Source organism: Pimephales promelas, chromosome 7 (assembly GCF_988280905.1).
Source record: "Pimephales promelas chromosome 7, fPimPro1.hap1.1, whole genome shotgun sequence".
Lineage (NCBI taxonomy): Eukaryota > Metazoa > Chordata > Actinopteri > Cypriniformes > Leuciscidae > Pimephales > Pimephales promelas.
In genome coordinates this window covers 11,918,766-11,938,301 of record NC_142775.1, presented here as the reverse complement: position 1 = coordinate 11,938,301, position 19,536 = coordinate 11,918,766, and the positions used below count along the sequence as shown (strand labels likewise).

The window sequence follows — 19,536 nt, the reverse complement described above, 5'->3', positions numbered from 1 at the left end:
TTCAAGACCATTTCCAATCCCTCGAAATCGCGGCACCAATCAGACACTTGGGGCGGGCTTTACACGATGACGACAGCACAGCGACAGTGAAGCAGATTTTGTACATTCACAAAGGGGTGTGACGGTTATAATTGAACACCGTCATTAGAACTCTAACCACCAAAAAAACATGCTATTAAGATATTTTTTTTTTCACAAATTTTTTTTTTATCATAGAGAATGTTTAAATACTAATATCAGTTTACGAGGGAAACTGAGGCCGAGTTAGTGGTGCTTCAGAGACTGCTACTGCTGGAGATGATTCGGGAGAGGTCTGTGCACCTTTACCGATCAGAGCGCGCGCTGACACGGAGTAAAGCCTTGTTTATACTGTACTCGACGCGTCCGCACGAGCGCGAAGGTGCGCGGCAAAAATAATGCGTTCAGAGCGCAAGACCGACCCCATTTCCCTTGCTGTGTGCACGGCTTTTTTTTGTAGCGGCGCCTCGTCCGAGGATGAACGACTTCAAGTCGAATCTGCCCGAGCATGTATGTCTCACCCATAGACAGTAAGGTCTCACCATACAGGCACGCAGTTTGCGTGTCTAAATTGCAAAGTTCATTGCAAAGTTTGTTGGTTAAGGTTTTGTTTACTGTGTGTGATTTATATGATAGAACGCACATTCACTTATAGTTGTTTTGCCTTTAATTTTAAATAAACGTAGAGCAAGTAGCTAATCAGATTCTCGGCTCGTTTATTCAAACAGATGAAAGTCGCTCTGCAAACGTCATCTCCTTCAGTGCTCTGATTGGTTTTAGGTCTATACAATTGCGCCCAGAGACATTTGAGCTATAGACGTTGGTGACGCCCCTTTGTAAATGATTTGTCTATGAAGCTTTGCCAGACCATAACTCAGTTACAAACTGAGAATGGTCTGGTTTTAACCAGGCTAGGTAAAACCATAACATTGTATTGAATTTGTACTGTCCTGTATTTATCGTATTCCAAATGAGGTGTCTCTTACCTTTGACAATAAGGTGTACAGCACTCAGGGTTTGGCCTGCAGTGTTTGAAGCAGAACAGACATAAACTCCATTGTCCTGTTGTTTGCAGTAGAGAACTTTAAGTGTGAAGTAACCCTCTCTGTCTTCATACAGGAGATACCGTCTCCCAGACAAGATAAGTCTCCCATCTTTCCTCCATAATATTTCTGGTTTTGGCTTCCCAGTTACATAGCAACGAAACTTTGCATGTTTCCCTTCTGTCACTGCAAACATTTTCACTTTGGCAGAGTTTGGTAGAGGGTCATCTTTCAGCCTTGTTGCAACTTGCCTACCACTTCTCTGTTTTCCCTGATGTGCTTTCCAGTGGCCATTAGTGTATCCATTACGGTTCCCATCGTCTTCGTGTCCTGGTCCTGCATCCACCAACAGCACAGCCCCTGCCAGACTCTCTCCAAATTCATTCCTGGCCTTACACGTGTACACCCCTCCGTCTGGTGCTCTTGTCTTGAAAATCTTTAGCTGGAACCACCCTCCATCCTGATAGCTGATGGTGAAATGTGTGCTCTCAAAGATCTCATTCAACTTCTTGCCATCCTTCTCCCACATCACTTCTGGTCGAGGGTTTCCCCATAGCTTACAGGAGAACATTGCATCCTCTCCTCGTCCAACCCTAGTCGAGAGGGGCTTGATGAGGAAGCGCGGCTTATTTTCTTCCCGAAATTCCATCTCCTGTGCTTCGCCTTCTACTTTCAAAGTGGCTGCTGCGTACGTCTCTCCAATGCAGTTCTTGGCCTTACAGATGTATTGTCCACTGTCCTCCTTTGTCACAGAAGTTATGATAAGGTTGTAGACATTGCCGTCCTCAAACACCCGGTATCTGCCCTCTGGGTGAATCTTCTCATTGTTTCTCTCCCATATAACTGCTGGTCTGGGATCCCCGCTGATCTGGCATTTCAGAACTGCTTCTGTGCCACTCTGTACAACCACTGGACGAGGGTAGGCCAGGAACCGTGGCGCTCCACCAAACACATCCATCCCTGCTCACTTGCCAACCTCCACTCAGAGGGACAGGCTACAGGCATTCAGTCTCTTTGTCACTCTAAAAGAATTTTGTTGTCCAGCTGTTTATCAAGTAAGAATCTAAATCATAACAAACAAACAAAATACACTTAATATCTGATTTGATTATAACCAGCCATTTCGTACTTGTATATAATACTGCATGTAAATACCAGGGTTGTGCATCATTCAATATTCCAATTTGAATTGAGGTAGCAAACAGGATTGAATTTGAATATAAATAAGAGCAATTATAACGAATTTGCAATTTGTTTTGAAAGACTATATTAAAAGCATTAAAATTTGAAATTCATAAGCCTTAGACATGTAGGTGTAGTTAGATGTAGTCAATCCTTTACTTTTGAATTCCAATAACACAGGTTAATACAGTCTAATAACAACAGTCTAGAGGCCACCAGTACCTAAATAGTTAGTCAAACAGGAAATCATTTAATGTAATTAATTTAGTAAATCTGCAGAACTTGTACTTCAGCAATTTTCATGTTAGTTTGTTTATTGCATAATGCTGCCTTAAACTGCACCTGGGAAGCTTTGTATCTAACAAATTACTTGTCTAAATCAAACTTAGCTTTACTGTATGTTAAGCTCTGTTGTATGTAACAAATTCATTTTATCGAAATAGAATTCATTTCAAGGGTAAAATATGCAGGATTTTTGCAGTAAAATATCCAAAAACCACTAGGCCAATGTTATATATTTTGCTTAGTTGATTACTTACAAGGATTTTTTTTTGCAAAATTGCAATGGAAACGCATTTACAGTCACCTGACTTAGAAGACGGAGTGTGTTTTAGGTCCGTGTCCGCAAATAATAATAATAATTATCATCATTAGCCTATTATAACATTTATTAGGCTACATATGTAGAAGACGCTTTTATCCAAAAAAGGAACAAAGAAATTCGTCACATCTCATTCATAGTACAGGTTGGACAATAATAGGGCTAAGATTATCACAAATAAACACTCGATTTTGTCCAATATCCAAGAGTGTGTGCGGAGTTTGGAGCACGCACTGGATGGCAGACTTTCATTTTCCCATCAACAGTGGAATCAACTTAAAATACTCTATCATTTCTGGTTATACAGAAAATAATAATACATTATTCGCAACTACTTTTATTTGCGTAATGTAACAATAACAAGAAAACGTTGTGCTTTTGTAAAATAACATAAAACAATCAGGCGCGCTTTATGATCTTCGTGAACTGGAGCGCGAGAGCTGAATCAATAGGCTTTATAGACTAAAGCTTTAAATGTCCACTTTAAAAAGAACAAATTCGAATAGTAAATTAATACCTTCTGATTATGTAATCTGTATGAAAGGTGCAGTTCTCTCTAAAGGTGCATCCGGAGATTATGTATTTAGCTCTTTATTTTTTTCAGACGCATTTATAATAACGTCTCAGGTTACGTATGTAACCCTGGTTCCCTGAGAAGGAACGAGAGCTGCGTTGTCAAACGCGATGGGAACGCTCTGCGTGATTGCGTCGTGAAGCGTCTGTACAATCAGTCCAATGAGAGAGTAGGACGTCTGGTAATGTCATTGACCAGGAAACTATATAGCACCCTTGAGATCAGACCGTTACAGCTTCTGAAAAAGCCTGAAGCAAGTCGATCAGGGCATGCAGGAAGTATGGCAGGCGAACGCAGCTCTCGTTCCCTCTCAGGGAACCAGGGTTACATACGTAACCTGAGACGTTCCCTCTCAAGGGAACTTCAAGCTGCGTTGTCAAACGCGATGGGAACCCCATACCCACTATGCCAAACTGAGAAATGCCCGTTCTGTGTGAAGTCGAATGCGCACACTTAAGAAGCGAGCTACCTAGCCCCGGGAGTGGAGAGGTCTAGGTCATAAAACCTGACAAATGTATGCGGTGAGAACCAGCCTGCCGCATTACAAATGTCTTGAAGGGAAAAACCTGAAATTAAAGCCTTAGAGGCAGCCAAACTCCTTGTAGAATGGGCACAGACCTCCATAGGAGAGGGACGTCTGACCGCATTATAAGCAATAGAGATAGCCTCAACTATCCACTTACTCATCACTTGTCTCGATGCAGAGCAACCTTTCTTATTTGAACCAAAGCAGACGAATAACTGCTCTGACTTACGCCACAGGGCAGCTCTGTGAACATAGGCATCCAATGCCCGAACTGGACATAACGGATTGAGATTTTCCTGATCTGGAGTAATGAAGGGTGGAGGACAGAAGGCCTGCAGCACAATAGGACCCATCACATTAGTAGTGACCTTAGGAATATATTCCAGCCTAGGGTATAGAAATGCTTTAACCATACCAGGTGTGAATTCCAAACATGAAGGAGCAACCGGAACAGCTAGTAGATCTCAAATTCTCTTAATAGAAGAAATAGCGAGAAGAAACAGAGCTTTTAAGGTGAGGAATTTTTCTGAAACGTCTTCGTTAGCCAAAGCCAGACCCTCGAGTACAATGGCCAGGTCCCAAGCCGGCGCTCTGGAGTGCAAAGCAGGCCTCAGCCTCAGTGTTCCACGGAGAAAACGAGTTATTAGAAGAAGAAGCCCCCACAGGGGATCTAAAGGCAGATATAGCCGCAACATACACCTTCAAGGTGGAGGGAGTTAGTCCAGTAGAGAAACGGTCTTGAAGGAAATCGAGAATTGTACCGACCGAGCAGTCAACAGGATTTAAAATACGTTCTCTGCACCATGTAGAGAACAATTTCCATTTCAGATAATAAAGTTTTCTCGTGGAGGGAGCTCTGGATTGAAGAATGGTCTCCACGACCTCAGTCGAGAGGCCAAGCCCATGGCTTCCACAACGGGGCGAGGGTGAAATCGGGCCGAGGGTGAAATATTGTGCCCCCCGCCTGAATCTCCATCGGAGAGCCGTCCAAGAGAGACACTAGGTCCGCAAACCATATTCTGGTCGGCCAGTATGGGGCTACTAACAACAGATGAGCCCCTTCTTGACGAATTCTTTCCAGAACTCCCGGGAGCATTGATATCGGGGGAAATGCATACAGGTGTAGCCTCGGCCACACCTGCACCATCGCATCCAGTCCGAGAGAAGCTGGCTGCGTGAGAGAGAACCATAACGGACAATGAGTTGTCTCCTGAGTTGCAAATAGATCGACCTGAGCCTGACCAAAGTTCTCCCATAGGAGCTCAACCACCTCCGGGTGGAGTCTCCACTCCCCGGGCCTCAGCTCCTGTCTCGACAGAATATCGGCCCCCACATTCAGATACCCCGGAATATATATTGCCCTCAGTGATAACAATTTCCCCTGGATCCATAGGAGGATCTGCAGAGGCAACTTGTTTAACGCTCTGTACCTCAAACCCCCCGATGGTTGATGGAGGAGACCACCGAAGTGTTGTCTGTGCGGACAAGCACATGATGGCCCTTCAGGTCTGGCAGGAAGTATTTGAGAGCCCGAAACACTGCCATCATCTCTAAGTGCCAAGACTACTGATGGTCCTGCCATAGACCTGTCGCCGAGCGGCCACTCATGACCTCGATGACCTCAATGACCAGCCTGTCAGGGAAGCATCCGTCGATAACGTGACACGTCGACAAGGAACCCCCAAAACTGGGCCCTGGGCGAGGAACCAAGGTTTCTTCCACATGTCCAAAGCACGTAAGCATTGCCACGTGACCTTGATCATACGGAACGGATTTCCCCTCGGAGAAAACCCCTTGGTCCTGAGCCACCACTGCAGGGGTCTCATGTACAAAAGGCCAAAAGTAATCACGCTGGACGCAGCTGCCATGGGCCCCAACAGTTTCTGAAACTGTTTCACAGTGAGTGACTGGCCTAGTTTCACATTCTTTACGGCTGTAAGGATTGCAGTAATACGTGCTGGAGACAATCTTGCTTGCATCGTTGTCGAATCCCACACTACCCCCAGATAAGTGGTCCTCTGTGCTGGAAGGAGCACACTTTTCTTGGTGTTCAGCCGTAATCCCAACCTTTTCATGTGTGACAGAACAACATCTCGATGTTGAACCGCCAACTGCTCTGACTGAGCTAGGATCAACCAATCGTCGATATAATTTGGTATGCGAATGCCCTGGAATCTGAGAGGAGCCAGTGCTGCATCTACGCATTTCGTAAAAGTGCGGGGTGATAAACCTAGGCCGAACGAAAGGACCCAATATTGGTAAGCTTCGCCCCCGAAAGCAAACCTCAGGAAACTCCTGTGATGAGGATGGATGGATTTGTGAAAATAGGTGTCCTTCAAGTCTACTGTGACAAACCAGTCCTCGGACTGAATCTGTGACACAATCTGTTTGAGTGTAAGCATTCTGAACTTGAGCTTTTGAACTCTGCTGTGAACTCTGCAGCTGACACTGTGGGAAGGACCCCTAAAAATCTGGGTGGACGAGAACCGAACTGAATTCTGTACCCCCTTTCTATCACCTGCAGGACCCATTGAGAAATATCTGGCAGTAGTTTCCACGCTGCCATGAATTCCACTCTCGAGACCGGCCTCGGGAACTGACCGTTCTACGACCCTCCTCGGAGGACCGTATGTGGACGCTAACACCTCGGTGCCCTGAAACGGCAAACCGACAGGGAACAACCGATGTGGAAGCGCTGCGATGCTCCTTGGAGCATCGCCCCCCAGAGGGCGCTGAGGAGGAATGATTTCTCGAAACCATCCCTCCCCGGAGGGGACCACCCTCAGAAGTCTGACCCCCTGTGAGTCACTTCTTCTTACTCCAGGCCTTCTTAGAGATGACAGTCCTCAGATCTTGCCTACCCCTAACCGACCTGGATTGTGACCGCCACTGAGGCTCCGAAGATTGTGGAGGACCCCGGGCGGCTACGCTTCGCCTTCGGTGTGCTCTGTGTGAGGAGCTAGTAGCTCAGGAACATCAAAACGGCGAGGAAGAATTTTCTAAAATGCAGCTGACCAGGGGCGGAGTGGGACCAAAAAATCTACCGGGAAATTTTGTAGACTACCGACCCTCGTCGCCGGCACGATTTTAATAGCCGATAGCATTTACAGTATTACAGGAACTTTGCTGTACTATGCTGCAGTAAAGTTCATAAATGGTCGTTCTTTCCCATAGTAATTATGTTGGGTGGACTCTGTGCCTCTATAGTCCAGTCATTTTAAGCCAAAATGGGGGTCAACCTTGAACAAATTGCAACAGAAGCAAACTCAACTGATTTTGTATCCTTAATATGTCCTGAGTAAGGAAAAAAAAAAGCCCAGAAGAATCCCATTAGGGGAAAGTTTAGAAAAAGACCCAAATATATCCCATTCATACTCGTATTCATTCTTTTTCGTGAATAGGGTAAAAAATTTAACCTTTAGATACCATCATGAAAATCACTGAGTTGATTACTTACATCAAGACAAACAAAAAAAGTATTACAAGTTTTTCTAAATTTTTTGTTAACATGGACAAACAGTGCATAATATAATTACGTATTAGCTAATTTGCATAATTACCCAAACAGATCTAAACATAGCAGGTGGAAATGTTTTTTTTTAATCTTGTTGACATATAACAGTAAAAGACTTAATGTTAAGATCTGAATGGAACCTATTTAGGCTACCCATGAACATTAATACAGGAAGAAGTACTTTAGAAACCAACCTTTATTAATTATAATGGCAGAGATGGGGTTTGGGGCCGGGTCAGTGGGACTGTTTCTGTGGGATGAGTCTGAAGGAATAACGGGAGACATGGGTAAGGAGAATGCTGAAGGCAAAAGGTAGGTGAAATGAAAAGTGTCTGGATCAAAAAAATCTAATTACGTACACAATGCCCTCAATGCCCAAACCCCATCTCTGCCATGATAATTAATAAAGGCTGGTTTCTAAAGTACTTCTTCCTGCATTAATGTTCATGGGTAGCCTAAATGTGTTCCATTCAGACCTTTACATTAAGTCTTTTACTGTTATATGTCAACAAGATTAAAAAAAACATTTTCATCTGCTATACCCAATGTTTAGATCTGTTTGGGTAATTATGCAAATTAGCTAATACGTAATTATATTATGCACTGTTTGTCCATGTTAACAAAAAATTTAGAAAAACGTGTAATACATTTTTTGTTTGTCTTTATGTAAGTAATCAACTCAGTGATTTTCATGATGATATCTAAAGGTTAAAATTTTTACCCTATTCACGTGAGAAAAAGAATGAATATGTGAATGAATGGGATGTATTTTGGTCTTTTTCTAAACTTTCCCCTAATGGGATTCTTTGGGGCTTTTTTTCCTTACTCAGGACATATTGAGGACACAAAATCAGTTGAGTTTGCTTCTGTTGCAATTTGTTCAACCTTTTTTCATAAAATGACTGGACTACTGGGGGGTTCGGGGGCATGCTCCCCGCAAGAAAATTTTGGACATTTTAAGGTTAAATGCATCAATCTCGTGCTCTCTGAGATATCACAATTAAGAGCTTCAACCCATGAACTGCTCGTTGAACAAAGAAAAAGTATTAATTTGTACCAGGACAATAAAGAGGGCTCAAACATCTTTTTAGTTATGAGAGTCTCAGTCTGCATTACATTATCAATGGTGTTTTAGGATGCCAAACATTTATTATAATAATGTAATAATGATTTATAATTATTCCTATGAAGTACTGTAAAATCCATTTAGCCTATAAATGTTCTATGTGAATGAAAATGAGTATTTCAAAAGTATATCCTACATTACACTATAATATAGGAAAATTAAAATACTTTTGTCCTAATTTCTTCACTTGCAAGAAATAAACCCTTGAGCTTTTATTTAGGAGAAAACACCAGACCATGATGATCACGTGAGCAAAGTAATCACGCAGCACAAACTGGATGCTATTCTATTGTCAGTTATTATAATGGCGCAACGCCATATCATGGTTTCAATTTTAGTTCGTTGGCAAAATATAATGCTAAATATCTTAAAGATGAACTGAACTGAAATTTGAGAAAAGGTGATATAACAGATGTATTTTATTTATTCTCATTGGTACAATTTTTAAAATGGCAGAATTTGTTAAAAGGGATAAAATGCTACATTGAAAGTGTTGTTTTTGTTACACGGGCGCAGCCATGTTGGATTTCAACGTTCGACTACGTCACTGGCATGGTAAGCCACTCCGTTGCCTACCCGCACCAGCAGAACAGCCGTAGCTTGTAAACAGTCTGAGGCGCGCTGACATGGCTGAGGAAACAGATTTTTTAGCGACACACTATTTAGAGATGTGTACTTTTGTCAATGAGTACATGAAACGTCTGACAATGCACAAAATGTTTATTTACACAAGTTACAAGTTCAATGCATCACGTTAACGTTACTCGAATCCTTGATATTCGGGTGAGGGGGAAAAGATCCCTGATGTATAGTTCACTGTAAAGGATGGGATTTTCTCCTTCCTAAATGCACCCTCGCCCATAGAGTGAACTACCAGTACGCTGTTAATCTAAACAATCTGAGAGAAAAGTGTAACAAGTTAGCCCAGCCGTCACCTATTCGTAAAATACCCTGTTACTTATGGGGCGGTCCAGCGTCTCAGCTCGGACATCCATTAGAGACAGCATAGCCTCCTTCAACACGTTTCTCTCACCGAACAGCATCCGAAATGAACGGTGCATGGTGATGCATTTTTCGCCTATCAATAAATGTCCATGTTGACCTCTCTGCAACAGATCGTCTCCGTGCAGTGTCTATGCTCCACAGAACTCGCGCCCACAGTCACTTTCCCCCAAACGATCCTGTACTGCAAGTGAAGCCTGAAACTGATCGTCCTCCATGTGGTGGTAGTTAGACACTACCGGCCTGTCCCTCACGGGCTCAAATGCGTAATCCATGCCGTTAAAAGCGCTCATTTTCGTCTGTGTATCCAGGACCTACAGCTGTTGTCTATGGCGCTCTGCGGGTCCTACCATGCCAGTGACGTCATCGGAACTGCCAGCGCTAACAAGCGCAATTTTGCTTGCTTAAAAAAGCTATATTAATATATATTTTAAAAAAATGTTTAGTGTAATTTACTTTTAATTGTCATAAACAACACGTTTTCAACGTCAATATTTTTCAGTTCAGTTCATCTTTAATGTTAGGTTTTACATGCATCTTTACATAACTTGGGAAAAGGGAGAAGAGAGGGTTCGGCAAAAGGCGGATTCGAACTCGCGTTAGGCGCATCAAAACTTGCTTTCAAGCACTTCACGCCCTACGACCTACGCCACTGAAGCTGTTTCAAGACGCGTCTTTTTGCTGTAAAGACCGGCACTTAGTGCAAATATATGCTCCGTTAATAGAAATTGTTAAAAAATTAAAAAAAATGTTTTCTTCCCTTAGCTTTGGCTCCAACATGGCGAACTTCCAAAAAATACATTTTATCAGACCGGCCCTCGCGCCCTCCAAACACTACCGGCCCACCGGGAAAACTCCCGACGCTCCCGATTGCCACTCCGCTACTGCAGCTGACTGTTTTTTCGTTTCTTGAAATTGATCTACGACACAGTTGATAGCGTCGCCGAACAGACTTGATGGAGACATCGGTGCGTCTAACAGAACAGATCTATCTTTTTCTTTTATTTCAGACAGATTCAATCATAGGTGGCGCTCCGTGGCCACCAGGGCTGCCATAGACCGGCCCACTGATTTGGCCGTCTCCTTAGTGGCACAGAGCGCTAGATCTGTTGCGCGACGCAATTTTCTAATTGCGTCAGCACTCACTTCCTCGCGTTCATCAATTTCCCTTAGCAGATCAGCCTGGTATGCTTGCAGTATGGTCATTGTGTGCAAGCATGACACAGCCTGACCTGCTGCCGAGTATGCTTTACCCACCAGAGAGGATGTAGACTTTAATGGTCTGGTGGGTAACATTGAGGCTTTTAATGATGACGATGATTTGGGAGAGAGATAACTCGCAAGCGTCTCTTCAGCCCGAGGCATCGCCGCATAACCATGATCAGCGGCACCTAATATGTTACTATAATTAGATGTCCGCGGGTTAAACACTCTAAATGAGACAGGTTTATTCCACGATCTCGCCACCTCAGTGTGGAGATCGGGACAGAATGGTAAACCCCGACGTGGAGGCAGTGTTTTAGATGACAAAAATCTTTCATCAAGCAAACTTATTTTATTAGATACACTTTCACCTTCATCAGCTGGCCAGTCGATATTTAATCTAGCTACAGCCCGTGATAAAACCTCCAAAAGCTCCTCATCACCGGGGGTATGAGCTAACGAATTTACATCATGATCCCCCGCATCAACGCTGACGACATCCAATTTGGAGGACAATCCACAGAGCGGGCTCCTCCCTGGGCAGAGGCACTGGGTCCAGCAGGCGAGGGCTGAGATAGGGCGGGGCCCGTCTCAAGCCCCGCTACCAGATCCATTTGCGAACCCCAAGATGGAAGTCGACGCTGTGCCTCGGCGACAGCGGGACCCGCACCTCGGGGAATGCGGACCGAACCATTCTTCTCGAGAACTGACTGGGCATGCTCCTCTCCCAAACAAGCCACACAAAGCTGATGTGTCTCCCCACCCGTGATGAAATGAGGGCAAGGAACAACACAACGCTTAAACTCTTGATTCGCCATTGATATATATATATATATATATATATAGTGTGCTTGACAGAGACAGAGTACAGAGAACGCTTGCTGAAGGCAACAGAAGCTGTCGCGGTCTGATCTCAAGGGTGCTATATAGTTTCCTAATCAATGACGTCACCAGACGTCGTACTCTCTCATTGGACTGATTGTACAGACGCATCACGATGCAATCACACAGAGCGTTCCCATCGCGTATGACAACGCAGCTCGAAGTTCCCTTGAAAGGGAACTCACCTATGGCCTACAGCACAGTGGGAAAAATATCATAAATATCCAACGCATTCTCATCCTTTAGCGTCATATAGAACGCTACATGACAAAACGGCGCTATACTACGCACATGGCACCCGTTATCGTTAATATAACGCGCTGTGAGGGCTAAGTTTAGGTGTGGGGTAGGGTCTGCGTGTCATATTTACGCTAAAGGATTTATAACGTCTTGGGTTCGCGTGTTATATTAACGATAAAGGGTGCCATGTGCGTATTATAGCGCCGTTTTGTCATATAGCGTTTTATGTGACGCTAAAGGATGAGAACGGGCTGAAATGTCCATGTTCTAATTTGGCCTTAGAAAACCAGTAAAATCTACATTTTTTTCCCATATTAATTTGTGAATATTTTAAATGTTTTAAATTCGTTGAGATGTATATAGCGCAGCCAACTATTGGTGTGGTCAAACTAAAATGTTGGTGTTCAACTTTGCGTTTTAAAAATACAACAATCGTTCATTTTTCGTTTTGCAATGACCGTTTGGACATATTACGAGATAGAGTTCTTTATTAAATTCATTTAAAAAAAAAAAAGAAACAATAATTACAGGAATAGCCTCTCTAAACCTGAAAGAAATGCCATCAAGACATCGAAGCAGAAATAAGGGAGAAACACCAGGAACTCTGTGTCTTTCCCTGCCATTAATGCTTGGATAACACACCACGTCTCCTTCCATTAATAATAATAATGTATAGTGCGGTGCATGGCTGTGAAAAAGGTAAACCTACCAATGTCTGTTGCCATGATTTTTGGAATGACTTATCACGAGAGGGAAAAAAGACGTTTTAGTCGCAAAACATCGGTTAATGGAAACACCGTCATTTCGCAATAGTTTTTTATCGACATTTGGAAAATATCGAAAAAGTTTTGCGCAAATCTGCAATGGAAACGCGCCTAATGACATCATATCCGTGTTAACCCGGTTTCCGCCAGGTTTGACCTCGTACTGCAACAGTAACCATGGCGACAGACGTGGACAACTAGGTCGGACAAGCAAGTAGACTTTGAGACAAAAAGAGGCCAAAACGAAGATCAACATCTTTCGAGATGCCGAGAGCTCCACGTCCGCGACTAACTTTGACTTGACGGAGATGCGAGTGTTGCATGTTACTTGAGCAAACAGGTGAGCAAATCAATGTATTTAAAACTAATTAGTTCAACATGATGAAAAGTTAGAATATGATCTGCATGTTATTCTCTAATGTTAATCTAGCTTAGTCTCATTCAGCCAACAAACAGCCTACAAACAACAAACCACCTCTGTTGTTAGTTAACCAAGTTAACTAACAACATTCAACACACTCAAATGCCGTTTAGTGTGATAGTGAAACTGTTAAAGCAAGTGAAACTGCTCTGCGTTACCTCAAGTTTAATTCCTCTAATAAACTGACCTGTGTGAGTTATTCAGCGTGTAGTTTGGTAAGAATTAAATGTCCTTATTCCTTTATATCTGCAGGACTCACGTTGTGTGTGGTGCTGGTAAACGTCTAGCAATCACGCCCAGGTTCATACTAGAGTCATGTTAAAAACATCAATGTATTCACTCATCCATAAAAGATCCATCAGCTTGACGACAAGATCCATAATTCCGCTTAATTCGGAATATATATCATTAATATACGCCTTTGTTATGAGGTTAGCGACCCCTGGTGGCGAAACAATCTTGCATATTGTACCTTTAATTAATGCTTGTTTTACTGCTGAGTTGCTTGTTACCATAGTGATCGTGGACACACCTCTTCCAACACCAACTCATTACAGGTAGGCCTACATAAATGTTGTTTGATATAATATGAAGGTCATAATTATTATATTTTTAAAGCAAAATTACATCTGCATTTGACTTTTTGCCATCATTTACAAAAGTAATAGAGTTCATTGTTAGTTAAAACTTTCAACAAGCAACACCTGACTTGACCTGTCATAGCAATAATTGTCTGTTAACAGTATTTTTCTCTCTCTCATATCTTCTCAGAAAAAAGAGAAAATTGATAACTTTTCATGTCCCAATAATTTTGGAAGACTACTTTAGCTATTTGTCAAATCTCCAACAATCCACTGAAGTATACAGACTGATTAAAACTAATTGTTGATTTTGGGTGTTGGTATGTGCACTAGTGCGATTTGATAGTGTGGGCTCTTCCCAGAGAGCAGGATGCTATTACACTAGAGTACTTGATACCCAGAACTTTCTTAGAAATTATGCCTTGTGTGAGAAGAGCTCTAGAGGTGTACTGTCTTTTAGCCCCATTGCAACAGCGGCCACAACACATAACTAACACAGCTGGTGCTGTATTTCAATGGGAAAGTTCTTTATATAGTCTGCCCTAAATAAAGACCTGTGAGAGGGCATGTGTCAGGTATCACAAAGCACACCACAGAACACGCGTGCACATACAACACACATCTCGCACACTCACGCAGGACACACCCCATGGGGACCTCTCAGTCAAAATATGCTATACGTCTCACACCCCTTTTAGCAAATGCAGTTACGAATTTTGCTGTTAAATGTCATTGTCAAAATTAGTTTGTTTCAGCAAATAGTACACTTGCTCTGCACTATTAAGTGATATCTTCCTCCGAAAATATCTGTTGAAGTAATCCAGATCATGTTGGTTTAATGTGCCCTCATGATTGATGTTTTTTTAATGTGTGGCTTCTCAGTTTCAATCATGCTGCAAGTTTGGCCTCTGGGGTGTACCGGGGGATGTTTATTCTCTAGGGCTGGTTTATCTGTTTTAGGATGGCATAGCACATGAATCGTTGGTTATGGGAATCTATGACGCACTGCTAACTTCAGGAAAACGATCCGGTTATAAGTTTCCTCCTCAGAACCTTAAGCGTCTGCTAGTTATTCATCATGTTACACATGACTTGTTTGCTACGCTACAAACAAGACAACAAAACATAACACTACTGGTAACAATTTATTTTGATGGTCCCTTTTGAACATTATGTTGACTATAAGCAGGGCTTGACATTAACTTTTTTGCTCACTAGCCAATGTGGCTAGTGGTTTTCCAAAGTTACTAGCCACGCAGCACTTTTACTAGCCACATTTTTGTTGTTGGAAAATTAGGTTTTATGTGATTAAAGTTGACAATGGGGCTTAAAACTTGCTAAAATGTACTAATATTATCATTAGCTCTGATAAGGTTGTAGGCCTAAAGCTCCTTTTTTTTGAAAACATGTCTATTAAGATAAACACATAAAATAGCTTCTTATTGCATATAATAAAAGTGCTGCATCTTTTTTTTTTTTTTTTTTTTTTACAGCAGTAAATACTGTAATACAGAGTAGAACAATTATCGAGCAACGAGCAAAGGATCAATTATTTTTTAAAACTTTATATAGCCTATTTGACAGTTTTTGGGGACTTTGGATTGTTTGTTTTGCATCAGCATTTCCTCAGAGCTGTGACGTATTAATTATCATCAACAAATATAGACATACAGGTCTTTAATTAAATTAATTAATTAACTCTGGAAAGATATGATAGTTGTGATATGAAGTTGTGATATGACGTGACATAAGGGCAGCCCTGCTACCGTCCCTTAACCATGAAGATTATTTTTTCTATATATCGGCCACGCACACTCACGAACTGACTGAACGCTGTGTTGATGTGTGTGTGAACGCGACCAGTCGCGTGATGATCGTTTGACAAAAGTCTGGATATCATGTTGCGATATCATATTTGGCGCGCGCACCCTCGCGCAGCGGCACAGAAGGAGAGCGTGAGACGTGCCTATGTTCTGGATTATCCTACTATTAAAAAAGATCGCTATATCATCACTAAGGGCATTATTAAGGGTAATTAAGGGCAGACTAAAGTCCGACGGCCAGTCCGCGAGTTTAATCTCCGCAACCGCGTGTCTAATGTCGTTCAAGAGGATTCACGAACGGACCAAAGAGCAAACACTAGACCGTGTGCAGGTACTCATGGGAGTTGTAGTGTCATAGCGATAGATAGCAATATGTTTGTTATGTCAGATGTATTTTGACAAGACTACAATTTTTCAACACACCAAAGTGGCTAGTGGGAGTGTCTATGTTACCCGCCACGCGTGAAATCCACCCGAATTTGGCGGGTTGGCGGGTGTTAATGTCAAGCCCTGACTATAAGTAACATTACATGCCAACTAACTCCCATTAGAGTTTTAGTCTGCTTAATTTCTGCTAACACTTTATTGTGATGCTCCCCCAACAGACATTCTACTGACTATTGCAACTAACAGTCCAAACTCTACTTGTTAGTACACATGTAGGTTCAACATTACTTCTAGTCAACGGAATGTGTTAAAGGGACCATCAACATAAAGTGAAAGTGCAATTGAGGAGCTTTAAACACTAATTCTATTAGTATACTGCAGTGCATACTGTATATTTTCTTAAGAAAACAGGTGTTCAGATGTTCCACAATGTAATCAACATTGAAGAACACATATCAAAAAGAAAGGTACTCTTATTATATCTCCAACTGTTAAAGGTTTAAATGTATACCATCACTAATCTATATCAGGAATTTCCCCTAGGACTTTAAAAGGAGATTAACCTCCTGTTTGTCCTCCTAATTAAATTAGACTGACCTTTGACCTCAGGGAAACTGCACTTTGTAACATTAACATATCCTACCTCGCTTCAGTCCTCAGAGACAAATGTCAATATACATTCCGCGGCAACCAGCTTCTCCTGCTTCACTGGCCCTCACTTCAAGCTCTATTTTTTTTGTTTGTTGTTTTTTTAACAGAATAATCCTTTTCCACTTCGGTAAGTTTGTTGCGGTATGCTCTCCTCATTAACATCTAGTCATTGTCACCTGCCCATCTTGCCATGGCTTTCAAGCGCCCCTTTTTAAGACGTTTTTTTAGCCTTATCAGACAGCTTTCCTTTGAACACTCCAGCAGTCCCACGATCTCTGTGGCGTTTAGTCCTGAGACACCCCTAGTGTTATTGTTCGTAGAAGACTGTTAAATGCTTTTGCAGCTGCTGCTGTCCCCTAAAAATACTGGCAGCCTCGATGACAGCAGTGAAGATAAGTCAGGCTCTCCATTCACTTGCTCGCAGTGGCTAAAGATAGGTTGGATTGCTCGTCCTGGGCAGATTGCTTGACTTACTTGAGACCTTGCAATAAAATCTAAGGAGAAGGGCAGCAGCCTTCTGGCCTCCTGAAAACTTTAAACATTTAGTTGAATGTTCAGAACCTTTTGTTTACGGCAGCAGTGTCAGCGTATTCACATGAAGGCATTCAGAAACCGCAGAGGATTCCTGGTAATGGTCATAATTTTATGGGATCTGTCATCAGCCTTAGTAGATGTAGCCCTGCAAATGATTTAGACAAGTATGCTGATCACACACACTCTGTTTAAAAACAACGAAAACAACACATGATGTAAATGGCGTTGTGTCTGCTGTCATAGCCGATGGTGTTATTTTGAAAGGCATTATGCAATTTCATTGTCAGAGAAGGTACAACAAAGTGTCCTTAATTAAGCTTGCGTGAAAAGCCTCTGCGGAAAACATCCAAAAACGAAGCGTTCAAAGAAAAGATCCAGAGGGGTGCTGCGTGCACGTGTGATGAGGCTTATGAATGTGTGAGGGTGAACACAGAGAGCAGTGACCCCTCAGCTGTTTAGAGTCTCACGTCTCACAGGCTCAACGCTGTCTCCTCTGATTTCAGCCATTGGAAGTAATCTGATCTTACCCTGAACCCTGAAACCAGCATCCTGGCAATGAAACGGTTTGTTCAAGCCACTTTGTGAAAACCTGCAGGGATTAGCGGTCCTGGTTTTGAAACTTCTAAATTCCCCCAGCTGCTAAAGAAGATATTAGCAAGTGCGTCGTTGTGTTGCAACCTGTTGCAGTAAAGACTCTGCTAAAGGAATCATTGTAAAAACAACACTGAGAGTCTGTTAATAGCTACGCTTTGCTGATAAAGACCCAGTGAAAGAGCAAGACGACCCGAGTTGTCTTCCATGTCGACATTTTCTGCCGAAAACAGGAGTTTGGGTAAAGCTTTAGTTGTGTTAGATAGTAATAGATGGATATGATTTGCAGGAAGATGCAGGTGTATGAGGGGTGTAAGCCCGTTCGCATCCCAAGGCGTCATATACGACGCTTTTGCCAAAGCATAGACATCCAACGCACATGGCACACTTTAGCGTCAAATGAGATGCAGGGGCAGAAGGCGCCTCCTAGTGGTCTAACGCTAACCCTACCCCAGACCTAAACCTACCATAACCAAAGCGTCTCATTTGCTAAAGGGTGCCATGTGCGTTGGATGTTTACACTTTGGCAAAACTGTCGTATATGACGCCTTGAGATGAGAATGCATTGGGGGTGTACATTCTCATTCTTGAGACATGAATATGTGGTCCGTTTTCTTCGAAGAATAAAAGGCTACAGGTTTTGGGACTGACAACTGCATTTACTTACAGGTGTGAGTCTGGAAATGTCCCGTTCAAACAACAAGTCAAGCCCATATTCTCTTACCAGTAACAGGTAAGAACAGCAACAGTGACCAAAGTAATATAAAAAATGCAGATGTCCATGAAAGTGAAAAGTCTCATTATTGATATGACAAGGGTCCAATCGAATCCATCAAATCTTCATTAACAGACACTGACAGCAGCTTGTATATCTGGAGCTTTTGTGTTGCGCGTAGAACACAAAACTGATAGGTGCAGCTCCGGTGGAGAACAGTGACTGTTACCTAAAACCTTCAGATGACACAGCTCATATATACAGTACATTGCTGTAAGTTACATAAAGCGAATCTGAAAGTGCATCTCTGGAGAGCACGAAATGGCTCGCTCCTTCCCTCTGCTGGCAGGTTAACAGCTGTCATTATCCAGTAATCTTAATTTAGATGTTGTTTTAACAATTTTGTTTGAAACCTTTTAGTTTTACCTCATGATTCTACCGAAGTAATAAAATATGAATCAGCCTACGATGTTTCTTTCCCATATTAATCAGAGTAATCTGTTTGCTGGTTATCAAACTGAGCAGAAATTGTCACAAAGTTCTTTTGTTTCTGAGTAGAGGTTGTCTAATTTAGGAAAGTGTCGTCATTGCTTTATAAGCGTCTTTCTTCTGACTGGCTCAGACATGTTGTAAGATCTTGGCTGCTTGCCTGCCAAACTATCCAAGTGTATTTCTAGCCATTTGTTTACAAAGGTGGCCACTGGTCCGACAAGTGATATCTAATTTTCTTAGAAAACATTGGTTTATCTGTGGTAACCAAGCATTGAGGCACAGAGACAAAGACATGTCAAATATATATTTGGACACTGGCACAATTTTCATAATTTTGGCTCTGTATGTCACTAGAATAAAATAAAAATGAAACGATGATGAATTTGAAGTGCAGACTTTCAGCTTGAATTCAAGAGGTTGAACAAAAATATCAAGTAAACATTTAGAAACTGCAACCATTTTTATACACAGTCCCTCCATTTTCAGGGGCTCAAATGTAATTGGACAAATTAATATAATCATAAATAAACTGTTAGACAATGACTGCATAAGGTCTGGAACTCATGGACATCACCAAAGACTGGGTTTCCTGCTTCACTTGTTCACTTGTTGTTTGTTTGTGGGTCTTTCTGCCTATAGTTTTGCCTTCAGAAAATGAAATGCATG

At 42.2% G+C, this 19,536-nt stretch overlaps 1 protein-coding gene across 1 annotated transcript in view; it reads right to left on the bottom strand.

Annotated features, from left to right (window-relative positions):
* The window catches only part of obsl1b (obscurin like cytoskeletal adaptor 1b), a 42,169-nt gene extending 40,150 nt beyond the window's left edge, over positions 1–2,019 (bottom strand). The window contains exon 1 of the mRNA XM_089133628.1: positions 1,005–2,019. Coding sequence (XP_088989754.1) covers positions 1,005–2,019 — 1,015 coding nt within the window. The remainder of the gene's footprint in view (positions 1–1,004) is intronic.
* Positions 2,020–19,536: the final 17,517 nt, after the last annotated feature.